This window comes from Corythoichthys intestinalis, chromosome 7 (assembly GCF_030265065.1).
Source record: "Corythoichthys intestinalis isolate RoL2023-P3 chromosome 7, ASM3026506v1, whole genome shotgun sequence".
In the NCBI taxonomy this organism is placed as follows: domain Eukaryota; kingdom Metazoa; phylum Chordata; class Actinopteri; order Syngnathiformes; family Syngnathidae; genus Corythoichthys; species Corythoichthys intestinalis.
The window spans coordinates 28,834,891-28,854,262 of NC_080401.1; the positions used below are offsets into that span (position 1 = coordinate 28,834,891).

Here is a 19,372-nt window from a genome sequence, read left to right on the forward strand (position 1 = left end):
ATGTTCAATGTATTTCTTATTGTTGTTTGTGTATGTGTTTCTTTTCTTCTGTCCCCCCATAATCCCTTCCTGTTCGCTGCTTTGTCATAATAAAAAGGTTTTTTTAATGATCACAATGGGAGTATGTCAGGCTCTCAATGTGAAACATTAAAACTGTTCAGACAATCCGGGCACTTAGACTTCCATTCTCTGTGTCAAACAGCTGAACAGGACAGGTTAAAAAAGAAGAAAAAAAAAAGAAAATGTGTTACTGCTTTTGCCCTGTGTGTCGCTCAAGGCTGAGTGATGGAGGCAAAATGGGTTTGGATTAGTGTTGGGGAGATACCGATCCTCATATCGGAAGGGGCCCCAATACAAATTACCAACAGATTGTATTTCTTTAGAGCCACTTATTTTCCTACAATACCAAAAGTAGTGAACATTTGTACCTCAGTAAATTGCTGTGCAGCCCTGACTCACCAGTAATTTACTTTGTGAGCAATATGCTGCAAAACTATACCTTTTTAACGTCTTTTATCGAGCTAAGATAAAACAAGGAGGGATCCTCACATAAGGCAAATAAAATGTCGACCAGTTAAGAGGTGAGGAACTAACTTTAAGAATGGAAATGACAATACATAAAGCAACATGTCAGATGTTTGGGATTTGCATTCATGAGCAATAACAGTTCAATTCAATCAGCCAGGAACCTTTAACATCATCGTTCATGATTATAACACTTAAAACGCCAACATTTTTTGATGTTTTGAAGGTTAGTTGTGCACTCAGGCAGATAAAGCAGCACTGAGACGGAAATCAAAAGATTAGCTCACAACCAACTTACTTGATGTACTCTGACAATACCAATGACCATGAAAATCATTTAGATTTTCAAGGTTTAAGATATCAAGATGTTCAAACGAAGTCATCAATGTGAACTTGAGTATAAACTCTAGTGTACTGCTGTACGTGAGGGCATTGGACTCTGTTGTGTTCTGTTCTGTTTAACAGTGTGTACCATTTATTTTTACACTTTTTTTGATTGTTTGTTTTAACTCATTAAAGATGTATAATACAAACTGAATATGTCAAGAACATGATGCTGATTATTCCAGCGATGCCAGCCCTTCCAATTTCAACAGTGAGAGAATACACATATAATACACACCTTTTGTGCTGCATAATATTAGACTGACTGGCACATTTTTAACTATTGCAGCCAGTGAATAAAGTGATGCATTTGTAGCCATAGAAATGTTAGCGCTCATGATAAAAGTTATATGAAAAAGAAATGTATTTGTTTGACACCCCCCCATGCCTAGTTATTTTACAATCAAAGTGGAGGAGCGTAAATTACATGAGTACAGGAAAAAAAAAAAAAACATTCCCCCCCCCCCCATTTATTAATATCTTTGTTGCTTGTTGATTATACAAATATATATATATATATACTGGACTGTCTCAGAAAATTAGAATACACAATATTCTAATTTTCTGAGACAGTCCTGTATATTGTTCTATGTAAAGGACGTCAGCCAAGGTCGGCCCCCCACATTTTTACCACGCCAAATCTGGTCCCCTTTGCAAAAAGTTTGGACACCCCTGCTTTAAATGGTGGATTAATGTACTGGACTGTATATATATATATACAGGACTGTCTCAGAAAATTAGAATATTGTGTATTCTAATTTTCTGAGACAGTGTACAGTATATATATATATATATATATATATATATATATATATATATATATACATATATATGGCGGAAAACACTCAGGTGACTTGATGTTCCGCTCTGAGACCCCCAATTTGGCCAACTTTCAAAATTGTCCGAGATGCACGTCTGATACATCATTGGAAAGCTTAAAAGCTCAATTTTCTGGGGGAAGAACAATTTTGAACAGGAGGGCATTTAAAAAAAAAAAAAAAAAAAAAAAATTAAACAGTTAAACCTTATCTGGAGGTGAGAGCACACGAGAGCAGAATTATAGACGCTATGACTTTAACGAGATATTATCACGTACTTACCTTGTTTCGATCCAAAAACTCCATGTAGAATGTATCATTGAGTGTCAAGACACATCTGTGAATGGCCACAGCTGGATTTTTGGGGGATTTTATGGGTGAAACATGCAAATATAACAAGTGTCGCGAAGCAGAAATCGCAGACACCAAGGATTGGTCGAGATTTTCTTTTTCATATATTTGCATTTTTAAAGATTTTTTTTTTCAATGTTTCTTTTTTTGGATCGATTATTTATCATCTACAAAATGCGACAGTAACAAAAAAAATACAGTTAAGCCATAGTAATAAGGTAGATATCTGTGACTTTTTTACAGATGCCATTTTTTTCATTGTGATGTCATTTGTTTAAAAGTTTAAAATATGTGAGTGTATAATTTTTTAATTTTTTTTTTTTTTTTAAACGAAATATCAGACACCGTTTGATGATTATAAGCTAAAAATGACAGACATTTTGAAAAATATAATTTTAATTCGTTTTATGGCTGGGTTGAAACAAAAGCGGTTGCACGACGTCTGTAAACGGGGGTTTCCAGAGTAAAACGGACAAATTAAAAATAATTCGGGGGCTTAATGCGCCATGAATCTGCTATGGCAGCATATAGACATATTGTTCCATCAAACACAACAGTTGTTTTGGCTTAAAATACAGCAGTTTATTTTAAAGTGGGGTGCAAGAGCAGAAGCTGCTTTTTCAGTTTTGTCTGTGTTTTCCGCCATATATACATATATTATATATACATATATATATACACACACACACACACACACACATATATGCATATATATATATATATATATATATATATATATATATATATATATACCGTAATTTCTGGACTATAAGGCGCACCTGACTATAAGCCGCCACCCACCAAATTTTCCCGTATTTCTATTTCAGAAAGGTGGCAACCCTAGCTGCCACCTGCTGTCAACACTGTTGTTGTCACTGTTGTAGCACTACAAATATTAAATAACAATCAAAATTCATGTTCTGTGTTAATTATTTCTTCAGTTACTCCTTCAGTTGTTTTATAAATTGCTAGCTCTGGTATTTGGTAAAACTTTATTTGACAGTGGTACCATAAAACCATCATAATTATGACTTGACACTGCCATGAGCATTAATGACATAATGACGGATGTCATTTTGTGTCATCCGGCAAATTATCTCACTTTTGAATAGATGCAAAAGATCTGAGCTAGACATATATGTAGTGTTGGGGACGTAATTTGCCAGATAATACTTAATGACATCAGTCATAGGCATTTATTAACGGCCATGATAATGTCATAATTATGGCGGTCTTATGGCAGTCTTATGACACCATTGTCAAAGTGTTACCTATCAACCCAAATAAACCAACAAATAAGACGCACTGGACTATAAGCCGCAGGATTCAAAATGAGGGAAAAAAGTAGCGGCTTATAGTCCGAAAATTACGGTATATACATATATATATATATATACATATATATATATATATATATATATATATATATATATATATATATATATATATATATATATATATATATATATATATATATATATATATATTCAAGAACCGCTGTGATTGTGCTTAATCATGATGAATCCAAATTTGTGAATACCTGACTATGATTTTAGTCAACTGAGGTCGTATCTATTTAGGAAGCTTAATTCTATATGAAAGTTCAAATGGCAAATGCACTGCAAATGGCTACTATTAGCCAAGAGATCAATCTACTGAGTGAAGAAAAGTGGTGATGAAATCCTGAAAATATGAGTTTGCAGGAGAGTTTGTGAGAAGAGACAGAGTGAGTGAAAAAAAGACCGAGACAGCGACCTTTAATGTTTGTCTTTATAGTGACACATAAATCATTACAGTATCATCCATAATTTATGAGTTGACTATCACATGAGCACACAAAAAACAAATGGTTTACCTGCCAGGTTTTCACTGTAGATAAGAAAGACCACTCACTGACCAAAGTTCAAGTCAAGGGTCTTGTAGGCAAATGTACATAAGGTACACTAATTTTACTACAGACTTCTATTAGAATGTGGATGTGTATTTCCCTCCCCAACAAATATAATTTTGAAAGAGTTACTTAATCACAGTGCCTACCGTCAGTTTGATATTACCAATAGTATTCATGTTTCCTTAATTTTGCTTTGTCGTCGATCTTGTGAGTCACAACAATGCTGATAGAGAGAGGGAGATGAAGAGAGGGACAGCGTGTGAAAGAGAAAAAAGTGAGGAAGGCCACCTGGGAAATTATGCTTGGCACTGCCTCATGCATGAAATTGAAACCATCAGACAATAGAACTAGCTTGTTCCTTCCAGTTTATTAAAAAAAATGATGTGGTAGCAAAACCTTGAGCCTTTATGCTATAAATGCTGACTATCCAGTTGTCTCTCACACACTGGTAGAAATGGATGGGAAAACCCCTTTCTTATACATGGACATGAGAAACCTATGTCAATAGAGCGTGACTAAGTGAACGGTTCAGTGGTTACCTAACCACCGCCGAACAAAAATCTCATCTAAGATATTGAACGTGGAGCTAATAATGACATTTTCAAATTTTACTTTAATTGAAAGCAATTAATATGCATGCACTTGAGGAAAATCCATATTTGCATTACCCTTCCAGTGAACTTAGTGGCTCTTGGCTATGGCCACCATCCTTAAATATGAACATATGCAATGATAGATAGTAACACATGTTTTAATTGTGTGACTTTTTTTAGGAAGACAGGCAACTTACAAGGGGAGAGAATGAGTTTAAAGAGCTAATGAAGAGTTCAACTCTAGAACGTATTACTTAATGAAAGTTGATTGAATGCATCATTCGCTGTGTGACCGCATAATTTTTGAGTTACCGCCATAGCAACATCTTAGCAACGGACTTAGCAGGGACACTCCTTGCTGCCAGCCTCTGCCTAATGATGTCATATACAGAACACCACGCCAGCACTCCATTTACGAAAGAATAGCATCACGCTACCCTCGCCTTATTTCACAAAAAATTTCAACATTTTACCCGCGAGATTCATCATGCCATGTCGATGTGTAATGATGAATTGCTCACATGAAGGATCGAAACTTTAACAGTAGCCCCCCAAAAAATCTTTAGCAAGGATTTGGACATTGTTCGTGAAAGTCAGGCGGAAGAATTTCACACCGGCTGCGAGACCTGTTCTATGTACAAACATTTTGGCGATGACAGCTTTGAAAACCTAGCAAAATAGAACCTTGGTTATTCAAATATGTAAGTATCCCCTTAATGGCATTTCTAATTTTAATCATGTAACCACATTCTCACCTATCACAGAATGAATTTGGATTCAACTTGATCAGTTGGTCATCACTTGGTTTGGTTGGGTTATGTTACGATTGATGTCGTAGTGTCTCCGCCCCCATAATTCTTCTCCCATCAGTACAAATTGTTCTACGACACGTGCCGCTATTAAAGGCAATGAAATCAAGGCGTCCTATTTGGTGAGGAGATTCCCTGGTGTTCACTCCCAAACCCCACAAGTCCCACCCTCTCTCTGAAGCACAGCCTTGAAGCTATCCCCAGAATTAACAGAACTTGGTCTAATATGCCCTCTGTCCGGCACAGGCTAGCGCTGGTCTAGATTTAGACCGAAAAAGGGCACACATACCCAAGTCAACTAGTTTAATTTTCTACATCATTTAATTTAATAACTTATTAATTTCATTTTTGCTTGATTATTGATTCACTTGGAATGAGTATTAAATGCAAGGGATAACTGTCGCTGTCATACACGCACGCATACACGTGCACACACACAGTCTTTGATCCCATTTTTGAGATTCACGGTAATAAAAAGTGCAAATCAGAGAGATGGCCTGTGGTCATAGCAATATGAAGTTCCGTGATAAGACTGGCATGTTCAGCTCTGTTCTGAGCTTATCTTTGGAGAAAATGCTGCTTCTTGTTGAATAATGTTAGCAAGATAGGAATGTCAACGGACGCTTTGTACAGTTTGGATTTCCATGACCTCCTTCTACACTTCAAAACTGATCAGTTGGTCGAAATGGTGACACCATCCAACCAACATAGGTTCAGTACTATGAATGAAAATACTGTTTAGGCCAAATTGGTCTCGCCAATCTCATATTTTGTCATTCAGAATGGCGGAAGAGTTTCTCCATAGCTAACATAGTTAACTAACATTAACATAACATTAACATTAACATAGTGTTCTTAATGTGATACATTGAATGAATTGTTGAAGTTTGATTTGATGCTGGTATTTATTATATAGCTCCATTGTATTATTCAATCATCTTCTGTGCTGCTTATCCTCACAAGGATCACAAGGGTGCTGAAGCCTCTTTTAGTTAACTATGGGTGGTAGGTGGGGTACACCTTGAATTGGTTGCCAGCCAATCACAGGGCACAAGGAAGTTATACAAACTAAAACTTAAAATTTAACAATTATCTTCGGTACAGATGAATAAGAACAACAGTGTAATCATACTGAGCAATAATGTGCTAGAAATAGAGTTTATATAATTAATTTTAATTACTTCATCCAAAAATTTTTAACAATTAGTATATGTAAATCAATTTCACACATATAAGAAATACATATAAATTAATTTCGCCCAGATTATCAGGAAATAATAATAATTTCCCCAGACCTTTAACAAATCTGAATTATTTTTGCTTGGGTACCTAGTAAATACAAATCTGCATTCCTTGTGAAATTATCAAGAATTTACGAAATATTTTCTCAGTGTTTTAATCCATCTATTGACGTCCTTTTATTAAATCCAACTCATTTCAATTTTTGCTTCTATTAAACTACATTTTTTAAAAATTAATGTATTCATTAGTTTTTCATCAAAATTGGAAAACTTAAAATGTATTCAATTGTATTACATGTATTACATTATGTTGCCACAATATTTTACCATTGGTCATGTTTTCTCGGTCTAAATACATCCCCAGCCAAATTTAATCCCAAATTGCTATGAGCCATCCCCATCATACTGTATATTTTTAGTGGGAACAAGACACAATAATTGACGTTGCAGTCTGCTAAATGGGATATAAAATTGAAAACTGAGCTCAGGCATGTAAATGGGTCAGAGGTTAAAAAGGTGAGAAGGGTGTGGAGGACATATGTTCCGGTGTTTTGCCATAATGTCTACATCGGCGAAACGTCCTACTGTATATGAGGCGAATTTGACACCCAAAGTACTAAAGTGTGCTATCAACTTGTTTTGTTTAGATGCATATAGGCAGAACCTACTAGAAAATGCCTTAAGAAAAGACTTAAATGTAGTTATATCAAATAAGGACGGTTTAAATATGCTACGTGAATAATGTGGTCAACTGCTTTAAAGCTATCACAAAAAAACACAATGGTTAAAAGTATGGGAGGGTAATATATGCAAAAAGTATTTTTGAGGGAATGAAAAGGTAATAAAAAACTCAATAAAAACAAAAAATAGTGAGTACTCGCCGCTTTTAACAGATGTGCGCATGCGTGCGAATGTTTGTGCAAGCGCGCTGAGTATTGTGTAGGACGTTTCGTCGCGTAACAAGGAATTGCCGAACACCGGTACACTGTACAACCCAACAAAATATTGAGCTCTGTCGAAACACACTGTGTTTCAGTAATCTACAGGAGGCACCACAGACACATATACCTTGTGCTGGCCATGTTTTATTTAGAAACAAAGTTTACTTTGAAGCTAAACCAGTTAGGTTTTCAACACTGTGCATGAATGTCGCATTGGAAAAAAGGCGCCACACGTCCCTGAAACACTAATTACAGCGATATTAGAAAGAAGCTTGCGTTTCTTCTTCTATATTACCATTAAATAAACAAGCTTGACGCTAACTTAATGAGAGCTATTTTTTCACTGGAGATTTGGCTGGCTCTGGCAGTGTTCGACGCAACAAACGGCAGTAACTTTGTTATACCGCAAAATATGAAAAGGATTGAAACCATTAGTCACCAATATGCTGGCAAAAAAAAATATTGGGAGTGAGACCTCTCCTCGTCCAGCGAACGTGAATTTTGCTTAGCGCAAGATCATCTGTAGCAATTAGCGATCTTTGACGATATCATTTTTTCCCACTTCAAGCTTGTTTCTCACTCAGCGGCTGTGAGACTTAAAAACCTTGCCGAAGTTGCTCATCCAGCTAAGCCTAAGCTAACATTCGTCTTTGTAAGTTTTTAATTAGTTTGTATTTTGAATTTGAAAGGAAAAAGTAGTTTGTTTTTGGCCAACTTTTTTATGGTGCTAATCTGTTGAAGCTACTCACACATGGAAAAATACTATTGTACAACGTTTTAAATGTATTCATTTTGTATATTTCAGTTACCACGATTTGAGAGCTCAATAAATATAAGAAAAGTACACCTTGTGTTTTGTTTTTGGGTTCGCTGGAATAGTATCACTTACACACACAGCAACAAACAGGGGAAGGGGTGAGCGCTGCCATGCCAGTTTTGTCTGCATTTTTGACACATTAAAAATAATAGCGAATCCCCTACTGCGGTGTGACAGATAAATTTAGTTGGTTTGAAACCGTGACGTTTTCATACCATGGTAAACCGTAACACTGGTAACAGGCACACGCCTACTCCCGAGTCCCGACGAAAGGTGAGAGATTTTCATGCCTGTGAGATTCTGAGAATTTGATGAAAACTTATCAAAACACCAGGGATCTTATTTTAAGTTGGAGGTGGGGGGTGTTGACTTTTCTTTTGAGTTTTATTCTTTATAATTAAGCAAAATGAGGAACACACACCTTAAATTAACATTGTTTTCAACTGTAAAATTAAACTGACTGATTGATATGAAGTCGATTCTAAACAAAAATATATTAAAAAGTCAGGTTTTTTTTAGCATGAATTTTTCACAGAAAGAAAAGAAAGATGTGAACAACAAACATAAGTACCACACGTGGTCTGAATGAAGAGTCATTTGTACCAGATTGGTTTTACTGCCCTTTAATGTGCGTTGTATAAAATGTAACAGCTGGTAATGCAATGCAAACACCCACTATAAACTAATTGTTCTTACACTTGGCATTCGGCTTTGTTATTAGCACCGACTAACCTCTGACCAACACAAAGGGGAAGGTCTAATTTCATAGTCCAACCTTCCTTTTGTGTATAATTGCAACACTGAACGGCTACATTTTCAATGAGAACATAAAGGGAGAATGTGTTTGAAGACCTTTAATTACATTAATACCCTTTTAAAAAGGCTATCAACACTGGATACAATTAAATTTGAAAAACAAAGATAGACACACTTCACGTGCTACCGTTATTTATTCTAAGATATCCTGAGGCCTGAAAGAATACAACTATGATTAAAGTGCAAGTCGAAATCCATTTATGTGTAGACTTTAGTAATGATACATGTGCTTATGAAATGTTGAGAATGCAATCGGTGTACTCACCTTTTATAAACACAATTCACACATGAAAAATGTATGGCTTTCTGCTTTGAGATACAAGCAATGTAAACAAATAATTTCGTAATCATTGTGTTGACACGAGACTAATGAAGTGAGTCGTGTTTACGTATAAACTTTCAGTAATGTTCTAGAGTAGTTTGACCTGTGCAGACTAGGATTTCATAATTTTTGAAAATTTGACAACTAACCCAAAACAACCTTGTCAATGTGCCAGTGGGACAGTATGTGTATGTCTGTTGGCTAAACATTGTATTTACATTCAAGTCTGTTCATTTAAGTAAAATGACAGTGGAAGTAACTTCATTTTAATGAACCGGAACATATACACTCACCAGACACAGTTTTAAGTCGAGGACTGAGATTTGGATCTATCAGAAATTAAAATGTATTACAGTATTTTTATATATTGTATACAATATATTTAATCATTGTATGATTGTAGTACGCAAGAAAATTCTGTATTCCTTTTATGAGACCTCATCAGTTTTGATGATTATTCTTTTTTTGTTTGTTACGGCACAAGCTCTTCCGCTATGGGGAGGGCCCATAGGTAAACAATTCTGTTCATGAATTAAAATTATAGGGACGACCGTTGTGATACTGTCAGAGCTCCCCCGCCCCCAGATACTAAGCCACTTTATGATAAATGATTGCCACTATCAACAAACAGCAGAAACAAACACGCACACGCGCAGCATCTATGAGGGTCTGATTCAGTGTGAGCAGTGAAGATAATATTATAAACATACAGTATACAGTACATTAGTAAGATTAAACATTACATATTGTTACATACATATTATTACACATTTTGGACTGACACTTTGTCACAGTCCCCATTTACCAATAAACGTCTGTACAATATGGTATACTGTATGTTCTATACTATCTGTACTATACTGTATGTACTATCCATTTTTTAAAATATATATCTTTAACAAAAAAATATTCTCGAGAAATTACGGTATTAATCATGGGTCTCTAAGTAGCTTTACAGTACGTGTAGTTTGAAAAAAATGTTGTTTGTGTGTGTGATGTGACCACCCAGACTGTGTGCCTGGCCTTCACGCTGTCAGTGTTGCTCATCTATGTAGAATTGTTCTTTTACAGGCATTGGTTCTGGTCAGCTACTTACTGCAGATTGCATCAGCCTCATCTGAACCATCTGCACACTCTTGCTCCCCATCGCAGCGCCACCTAGCAGGAACACACTGTCCATTCTTGCAGGCGAAATCTGTTGTTGCACATGTCTTTTTTGCTGTAGAGAGGAAACATACATACATTAATAAATAATGTATTTATGAATTTGTAGCCATATGCAGCACATATGAAAAGACATACAGTAATACAATACACCAGCAATGCAACATAAGTGAATGTTGGGTATATCAACCTCATAAAACCATACCTTGATGATTCCTTATAACTGAGGTAATATCTTAGAATTTAACTGTAAGAGTTTAAGGTTACATAACTTAAAAAGGCTTATGTGAAATAGGGGCGGACATTTCACTATTGGAGGGTGACCAAAATCATCCAATTGTATCAAACTAAAGAAAAGCTAAATATGCATTTATTTCAAATAATTGTTACCGTAATAGCAAGATTAGTTCAGCAATCCACACAAATGGATAAAGGGAAACCGCAGACTTGGCAGCAACCTCGAACATAATAATCCATGTTCCAAAGGGAGGCTTGATCGAGAATTATTCTCCAAATTAGCATCCCTTTCCAATCTGAATCAGTGTGATTGTCTCTAAACACTTTGCTTACATGGGATGAAATTCAACTCTGAGGAAAAAGGAGTAGTTAAAACTAAAAGTAGAGACAGAAGATTGTCACAAATTGTGACGAGGTCATTTTGCATGTGGCAGTCTTCACAAGTTGCAGAAAAGAATCTTCCTGAATGTAAGACTTTCAGTATTATGGTGATTGTGTTGTTTTATTCAAAGATTGCATCTAGACCAGGAGTCCCCAAACTTTTTCCTGTGAGGGCCACATAACTTTTCCCTTCTCTGATGAGGGGCCGGCGTCAGTTTGTAACAGAAAAAGTGTGACGATTGCAGGAGTGCCTAAATGTAAAAAAATATTGTTTTTGAGAAAGCCACAATCAAATAACCCTTTCTGGATTCTTCACGGAACAAAAGTAAATTTAAAAAAAAAAAAAAAATATATATATATATATATATATATATATATATATATATATATATATATATATATATATATATATATATATATATATATATATATATATATATATATATATATATATAATATAATAATAATAATAATAAATAAAAATAACACCATTAACTAAATAGATAATAACCAAATAACCCTCTCTGAGTTCTTCACAGAAAAAGGCCAGGAAATAAATAACACTATTGAGAAAAAAAGAAAAATAAAATTCAAATTGCCCTATGGTATTGTTCAGGGGGCCGAACCAAATGTGGAGGCGGGCCGTATCCGGCCTGCGGGCCATAGTTTGGGGACCCCTGATCTAGACTGTAGTGCCACAATTCTATCGTCTCACACCATGAGACAGGATCGTGACTGACTATTGTGATTTTGTTTTCATTACGTGTATCGTTACGGCCGAAGTACCATGTAGTAAAACGTAAGGTTTAGGCATAGAATGTGCTCAGTGTTTATTTTTCCACATTTTTCTGTTACAGTACCATTACAAAATTTAAGGATAAATTCATTGAATTTCTACATTGAGAAACATACTGACAACAGAAAAACAGATAATTTGAAAATTAAAACAAAACTTCCGACAAGTCCAGCGTAAGCTATATCCAAAAGTCAGCTGGGAAAGGCTGCAAGACACCTGAACAAGACATTTGATGTAGACAATGGATAGATCTTCTGTAATGCGAGTGGGTCACAGCTAGTCAAAACCTTCAAAGCAAAGCAATGTCCATTTCATTGTTACAAGGGAAGACTATAATAACGTGCAATACATTTGAGATGGTACTTTACGCTGGGAAAATAATAATAATAATGTGCAGGCTTTTGAATCATTACCCTGGTTTCTCCCTACACACACTTATCATACAAACACCAAGTGCTTATCACATTCTCATGAGGACATGGTTTAGGACACTGCTTTTTGACCATTAAATGTAGGTGAAGGTCAGTGCTTTCATCCATGTCATTACATTTAGTCACACTGTCACACATACAAAGTGAAAGTGAAAAGGTGATAAAATAAGTGCCACTGTAATAACAGTAAAAGCAACACTGCCACCTGAGATTAAGATATCTATATTGACTATTACGGTTAAATGCCATGACATAATTTTTTGTCGACTAACCAGAAACTACAATAGCACTATACATGAAATAAAACACTGACCCCTGCCAAGGATTAACAAAAATAAATTGATGTATTGAAGTGTGTGAAATGAGCAGGTTGCTGTTTAAAAAGAAGGGGTAAGTAGGAAGGGCCTTATTTATGACACAAAAAAAATCACACATTGATCACCTTTTTAAGACAAATGTTAAGCCCCTGTGCAACATAAAATATTGTACTTATTTAAAGCACCGATAAATCAACAATAAAAACTATTTCCTCCTCCCTGACACTTACCCATTGGTTGACAACCAGTAGGCTGTACTTGATTATACTTGATTAACTTATCTGGGTTTTGCACTGATTTTTGCCTGTTTTCAACTGGTATATTTTTGCTCTGCACTTTAGCACTGACATGACCTCATGCTGCTGTTGAATCTTTGCTTTACATATGTCCAAAACTGTGTCAATGTTTACACTTGGTACTGATGGGTATTTATTTTATGGGGTTGCACTTTGCACTTTACCAACTTAGCTGTCTGTATGCGCTGGATGGATGCTCCAAACAAAGTTTCGTTGTGCTTTTTTGTAACAATGACAATAAATATTCTGAATCTGAATCTGAATTTGAACAAGACTCAGCCAGTAACAACGTCCTGTGGACAACTGATTTTTTTTTTTGCAGCAAAAATTCTATTATTATTACTCAGGCTAGGAAAAACAGTATGAACTCTGGTTCAAGGAGAATAATTTAGGGTGATACAAATAATTGGAAAATACTACTTGCATTCTGGGACCGAGTAACAGTTCATTATGCCATCAGTAAAAACAGAAATTAACCCGTTTTACCCAATACGACAATAAATTAGATTTTGCTGAGAAACTGTCATCACTATCCCCAGAAAAGTTTACTATATTAAGAAACAAACACAATAATATTCATTTTCACTCCTGCTGGTGACAAATTCAAGAAAAGGTATACGTCTAGTATTTGGGACCAATCTTAATGGCAAATTAGGGAACAGTCATTAACAACACCAAATCTTAAGCAGGCTGCATCAGTGCATATTAGCACTTTAAAGGACTCTTTAGACCAGGGGTGTCCAAACTTTTTGCAAAGGGAGCTGGATTTGATGTTGTAAAAATGTGGGGGGGCCGACCTTGGCTGACGTCTTTTACGTAGAACAATATATTTAAGCAAATTTTAGCAAGCCATTCTGTGTGTCACATTTGCTTTATTATTTTTTATTAATTCATAATTTTAACAATCTCGCAATTAGCCTTTGTGGCGGTCTCTTTCGACTCTCGGGCTCTTGCGAAATACTGCTGCTGTGAAATTAAACTAGCTTCAAGTTGCTTCACTTTCACGCTGCGTATCTTCCCTGTAATCTTGTCGTACATGTCAGCGTGTCGTTTGGCAATATCGCCTAACATTGAACTCTTTAAAAACCGCGACTCTCTTTGCAAATGAGGCAGAAACAGTTGCGTAGTTTAGTAAAGAAATAGTCCAATTTCCACTTATTCTTGAAGCGTCGGCCGTCGCAGTCAACTTTTTTTGTTGATTGCCGGCATTTTAGAAAATTGGAAGGGTCACACGGGGTAATGTTGCTTGGAGTGCTGCTGCCTTTTAGTGGGTAAATGAGGACCAGCATTTAGTGTGTAAGCTACTTCATATGCTGGTAGCAGTACTGCTGACCAATTTATTAAGTTTGTGTGCGGTCCAGACGTTATCGATTTTATGACAGAGGCTGGGGGCCGGATGAAATTTGATCAAGGGCCGCATTTGGCCCCCGGGCCGGACTTTGGGCATGTCTGCTTTAGACAATCTCCTGCGTTGCTGAAATACCGTTTGGTCTTTTCTAGTTTTAAACCGTTTTGTTATGGTACACACCATGTTTACAGGACATAATGCTGATCAGACTCATCTTAAATCCAGATGAGACAGCCTATACAGAGGAGGAGATGTAGTTGGAAACCTGGTGTTTGTAAAAAAAAAAAAAAAAATGGTTCTAAACATAAAGAACCAAAAGCTTTTAGTTAACGTTCTATTCACTGCTGATATCTCTTGGATGGACAACACCAGTACAGCCAGCGAGAAAGCCCAGCAGTAGCTCTACATTCTGCGAGTCCTTAGAAGGATAAAGTAATATGTACAACCTGCTACTGACCATCTACGTACTGCTCTCCGATTGAGAGTCTGATGTCATTACATTATTTGAGATTATAAATACATGGCTCTCATGATGCGCAAAACTGTAGAAGGGTAAACCATATTATCCACATTATACTGTAAATTATGTAGCTGCGTTATGTGCAAAAAGCCCATTGATGGTCAAAATCGCAGCAATGCCCAAGTGCACTGCATCTAATTTGGGGGAGTTTCAAGTGGCAAAATTGTATAAACATTAGGGGTGTGCCATCCTAGGCACCCCACGGTTCGATTCGAGTATGATCCAGGGTGCTACGATTCCATTACTGAACGATGATCACGGTATTGAACGATGATCACGGTTATCGTAATTATCATTATGCATCCTACATTAATAATTGATAAAGTAGCCAAACAAATTTAAGCCCATTATTTATTTAAACTATCCTAATGATTCAATAGGAACAATGCAAACATGCCCATACAAAACAAGTTGCCCTTAAACTGTTTTTTTTTTTCTTTTACAAGAAAGTGAGAAAACATTAACCATTTTAAAAGCAGTACTTATTTCTCTCAACAATAAAATTAAATTTATACAGGTGGAATGAATTCCACATTTTCTAGAAACAAAGAAATAAGACTTTTTTTTTTTTATAACCAATATATTTTGTTTTCACAGATTTCTATACCATTTCGCATGTTTGTAGTGTTACCTCTGTATTTAACCATGGTTTTACACGTTCTGCATATGGAGTAACTTTTGCACACCAACAAACAACAACTAACACACTTTAGCGAATTAGCTAATTATCTTAGCGCTCGGCGCTGTTAACATTTAAAAAACAACAACAATAAAGGCTAAACAATACAAGAGGGTTCTTGTACTTACCTCTTATAGACACACACGGGTCTTAGAAACACACTCAGGACATTTTTCAATTGATATGACTTGAAACTACTGCTGGACAACTGAAAGACAAGGAGCAACGAACTATCTCATTTCCCCTCTTGCGCTAAAAAAATAACTTGCGCACAGAAGCCCGACCGCTGGGTCCCTGCCTGTTTCATACACATTTTTTTTCTAGTCTTTTCAATAGGAGTACATCTCATCCATCAAAATGTTGTGCGTGCGTCTGTTATAGGTGTCCGGGCGGCAGAAGTGTCTTGAATTTCGTTCTGCTACGAGCGGCTGTGATAAAGTTATTAGGGGGAAAAAAATCATCGTTTTTTAACCTTTATGAATCGGAATCAAATCGTCATGTGTCGAATCGCGATGCATCTAATAATCAATTTTTTGGAACTCCCTCAATAAACACAAAGGAAAAATCCAAGCACATTATTACCTTATCATTTTGAGAGTTGATCATGGAGTTCTTTTTGTGGATCTTTGGCATGTTATTACCATGTTAACAGACAATTCAGGTTGGGAGGGGATTGTGAAGAGTTTTCAATTTATTTCACAATTTATGAATTTGACATCTGCACGAAACACTACAGGGTCTAAAAGGGGATACTTGACCCACAGGTAATCCTTGAAAAGAGTACAGTCACCCAAACTACCTCTAAATGTGTTAGCAAAGTACAAACAAAAGAATCAGTCACTAATCATCTGATACATTAAAGACGCTGTTGTGACAAACTCATTCTGGCCTGACTGGAGTTCGCAAAGAGAGTGTAAAGGAAAGATAACTGACCCCCAAAAATGGCAGAGTAAAATGATGATAAAGAAAATGATTGCGTGTTCAGTTGAGTTTGTTCTGCAGAAGGCTTCATGAATAGATAAGCCTGACAGGCCTGTTACAATTAGGACCAATTGCTTATCAGAAGTGCAGTTTACACACATGCCATTTTCTAATTACAATCAGGAGTGTGCTCATCAAGTAGCAACACATCAAAAGGGAGATTTAACATGGACCAAGAAAAATGATTGACTGGAAGAATTGAGCGAGTAGAACAAATGTAGCAGGAATGAGACAGGAAATAGATTGTCCTCCGCATTCTTGTGATTCGCTAAAAAGCTAAAGAACGCGACATGTCAGTTGTGAGACAGAGGCCGTTAATCAGTGAGCTAAGGTAGTACCACATCCATGAGAGTGTGGCGAATATCCCTGGGCGTATGTGTGGATTTTGTAAGCCTAATGTTTTCATGGTGCCATTTTTCATTTTATTTGCTTGTACATAAAAAGAACATTACTTGTTTCCACCCAGATTTAAACTGGAGATTCACAGCCTTCTATAGCAGAGCCGGCCAAATATCTGACCCACTAGACTGTAACACATTCATGTTCAACAACCCATGCGTTTCATCAAAAAGCATCAGCACTTTCATTTATAATTAAAAATTTCAAGTCAAATCTATATATTTTTATTGCTTTCATCTTAATTCATACTAAGTTGAATTCATATTCACACATTAATTGTAAATAGAGTTGCACGATAATTATCCGATAATAGTAATTATGACGTCATCCCAATAACTCCAATAACATTATATATTATCGGGCCTATTAATAATATTTTTAGCACAGTGTCTGATTGGGATGTGAGCGTTTGTTTCCACTCCTGTTTTGAGAGTATGCAGTTTTGTTAGTGTTCTACAGGCTATATTTTTCCTTCAATGAGTTAGTTATAAACCTTACTATGGCAATTAGCAAATTTTGCGTTTTACAGTGTTATGTTTGCAAGTTCTTGAGAGGCCTTTTGGTTATTGATAGGCTTGCTGTTCTATAATTGCCAAATTAAGAAAGTTGTTTCATGGACCAAGACGACAAAAGTCTCCTCTCCTGTTGCACCAAATGTTTTACCTGCTGACAAAACACAATACATGTTGGGTTTATGTTTGTTTTAGATCAGCTCTCATTGTTCAAGGGAACACATCGTCAATGATATTGACTCATTGATTGTGATTGACTCAAATTATATTTATTTGAAAAAATTAATATGGCCACTTTTTTGAAGTCAAAGCTGTTCTTGTCTTTGTTTTGTTCTTTATAATAATGTTCACTTTTTTGAAGTCAAAGCTGTTCTTGTCTTTGTTTTGTTCTTTATAATAATGTTCATGTCATCATGAAAATTCTGGTTTGGTCAAAGGCAAATCTATGCTGAATCAACCACTAGATTTTGGACCTACAGGTGTTTAAAAACTCAGATAAATATACATTGAAAAATTATAGACATATTATCGGTTATGGTATCGGTATCGGCCTTGGGGACTAAGAAGTTATCGATATCGGTGTCAAAAAATGGATATCGTGCACCCCTAATTGTGAAATTGGCCTCTCTTTTAGGAACTAACTTCAAGGTTGTTTTTCCCCCCTCAGTTTGTTGTGCCACAGTTGTTAGGCCTACCGAGTCACAGACACCTGTCGTTGGAGGTGAGCCAACTGTCGTATTGCTCTGGAATGGAACAAATCAGCTGGAGATCTCATGTCTGACAGCATTTTGAAATGGTGCCGCCGAACAAAGTAATTCGTTACAAATGTGACTTGTTCATACAGGAACAAAGGAAAAAACACACATACAGTGCTGCTCGAAAGTTTGTGAACCCCACAGCGATGGTCAGATTTTTTGTAAAAAAAACTAAAATAACCTTATTAAATGTTAAGTTATACCCAAATCCACAATACTGACATTCCAAATAATGGACTGAAACAAAAGAAATAGTTATATTGTCATTCTTTATTTAACAAAAGTGGTTGATTTAAGAAAAACTCAGATATCATGTGTGCAAAAGTATGTGAACCCCTTCAGTTAATAGGATATTGCGCCTCCTTTTGCAGAGATTACCTCAACCAAACGGTTTCTGTAGTGACTAATCAGCCTCTCACATCTACTTTGGGGGATTTTTGCCCATTCTTCCTTGCAGAACGCAGTCAGTTGAGAGAGGTTTGATGGGCGTCTGGCATGAACTGCTCGCTTCAGGTCCGCCACAGCATTTCAATGGGATTTAGGTCAGGACTTTGACTGGGCCAGTCCAGAACACGAATCTTCTTCTTTTTCAGCCATTCCTTGGTTGTATTGCTGGAATGCTTTGGATCATTATCATGTTGCATGATCCACCTTCTGCCAAGCTTTAACTTCAAAACAGATGGCGTCAGGTTATGTTCTAGGATTTGACAATATTCCTCAGAATTCATGATTCCCTGGACTATGTGGAGTTGTCCAGGTCCTGAGGATGAAAAGCAAGCCCAGATCTTGACATTCCCACCTCCATGCTTCACTGTTGGGAGAAGGTTCTTTTGGTGGTATGCAGTGTTGACTTTTCGCCAGACATGGCGGTTTTGGTTGTGACCAAACAGTTCAATTTTGCACCTACATCAGTTGATGAAAACTCTTTTTAATTTAGTCTCGACAACACAACTGTTAAAAAAACAAAAAAAAAACTACTGAATTGATTGATTAGGAAATCAGGTTGAAATAATAGAAAATTCCAAAATGTTGAGGGGGTTCACAAACT

The 19,372-nt window shown here is 36.2% G+C and overlaps 1 protein-coding gene across 4 annotated transcripts in view; it reads right to left on the reverse strand.

The window, feature by feature from the left end:
- The window catches only part of lrp8 (low density lipoprotein receptor-related protein 8, apolipoprotein e receptor), a 223,398-nt gene that overhangs the window by 101,123 nt on the left and 102,903 nt on the right, over positions 1-19,372 (reverse strand). For all 4 annotated transcript variants that reach the window (XM_057842181.1, XM_057842179.1, XM_057842180.1 and 1 more), the window contains exon 3: positions 10,605-10,727. In XM_057842181.1, coding sequence (XP_057698164.1) covers positions 10,605-10,727 — 123 coding nt within the window. The remainder of the gene's footprint in view (positions 1-10,604; positions 10,728-19,372) is intronic.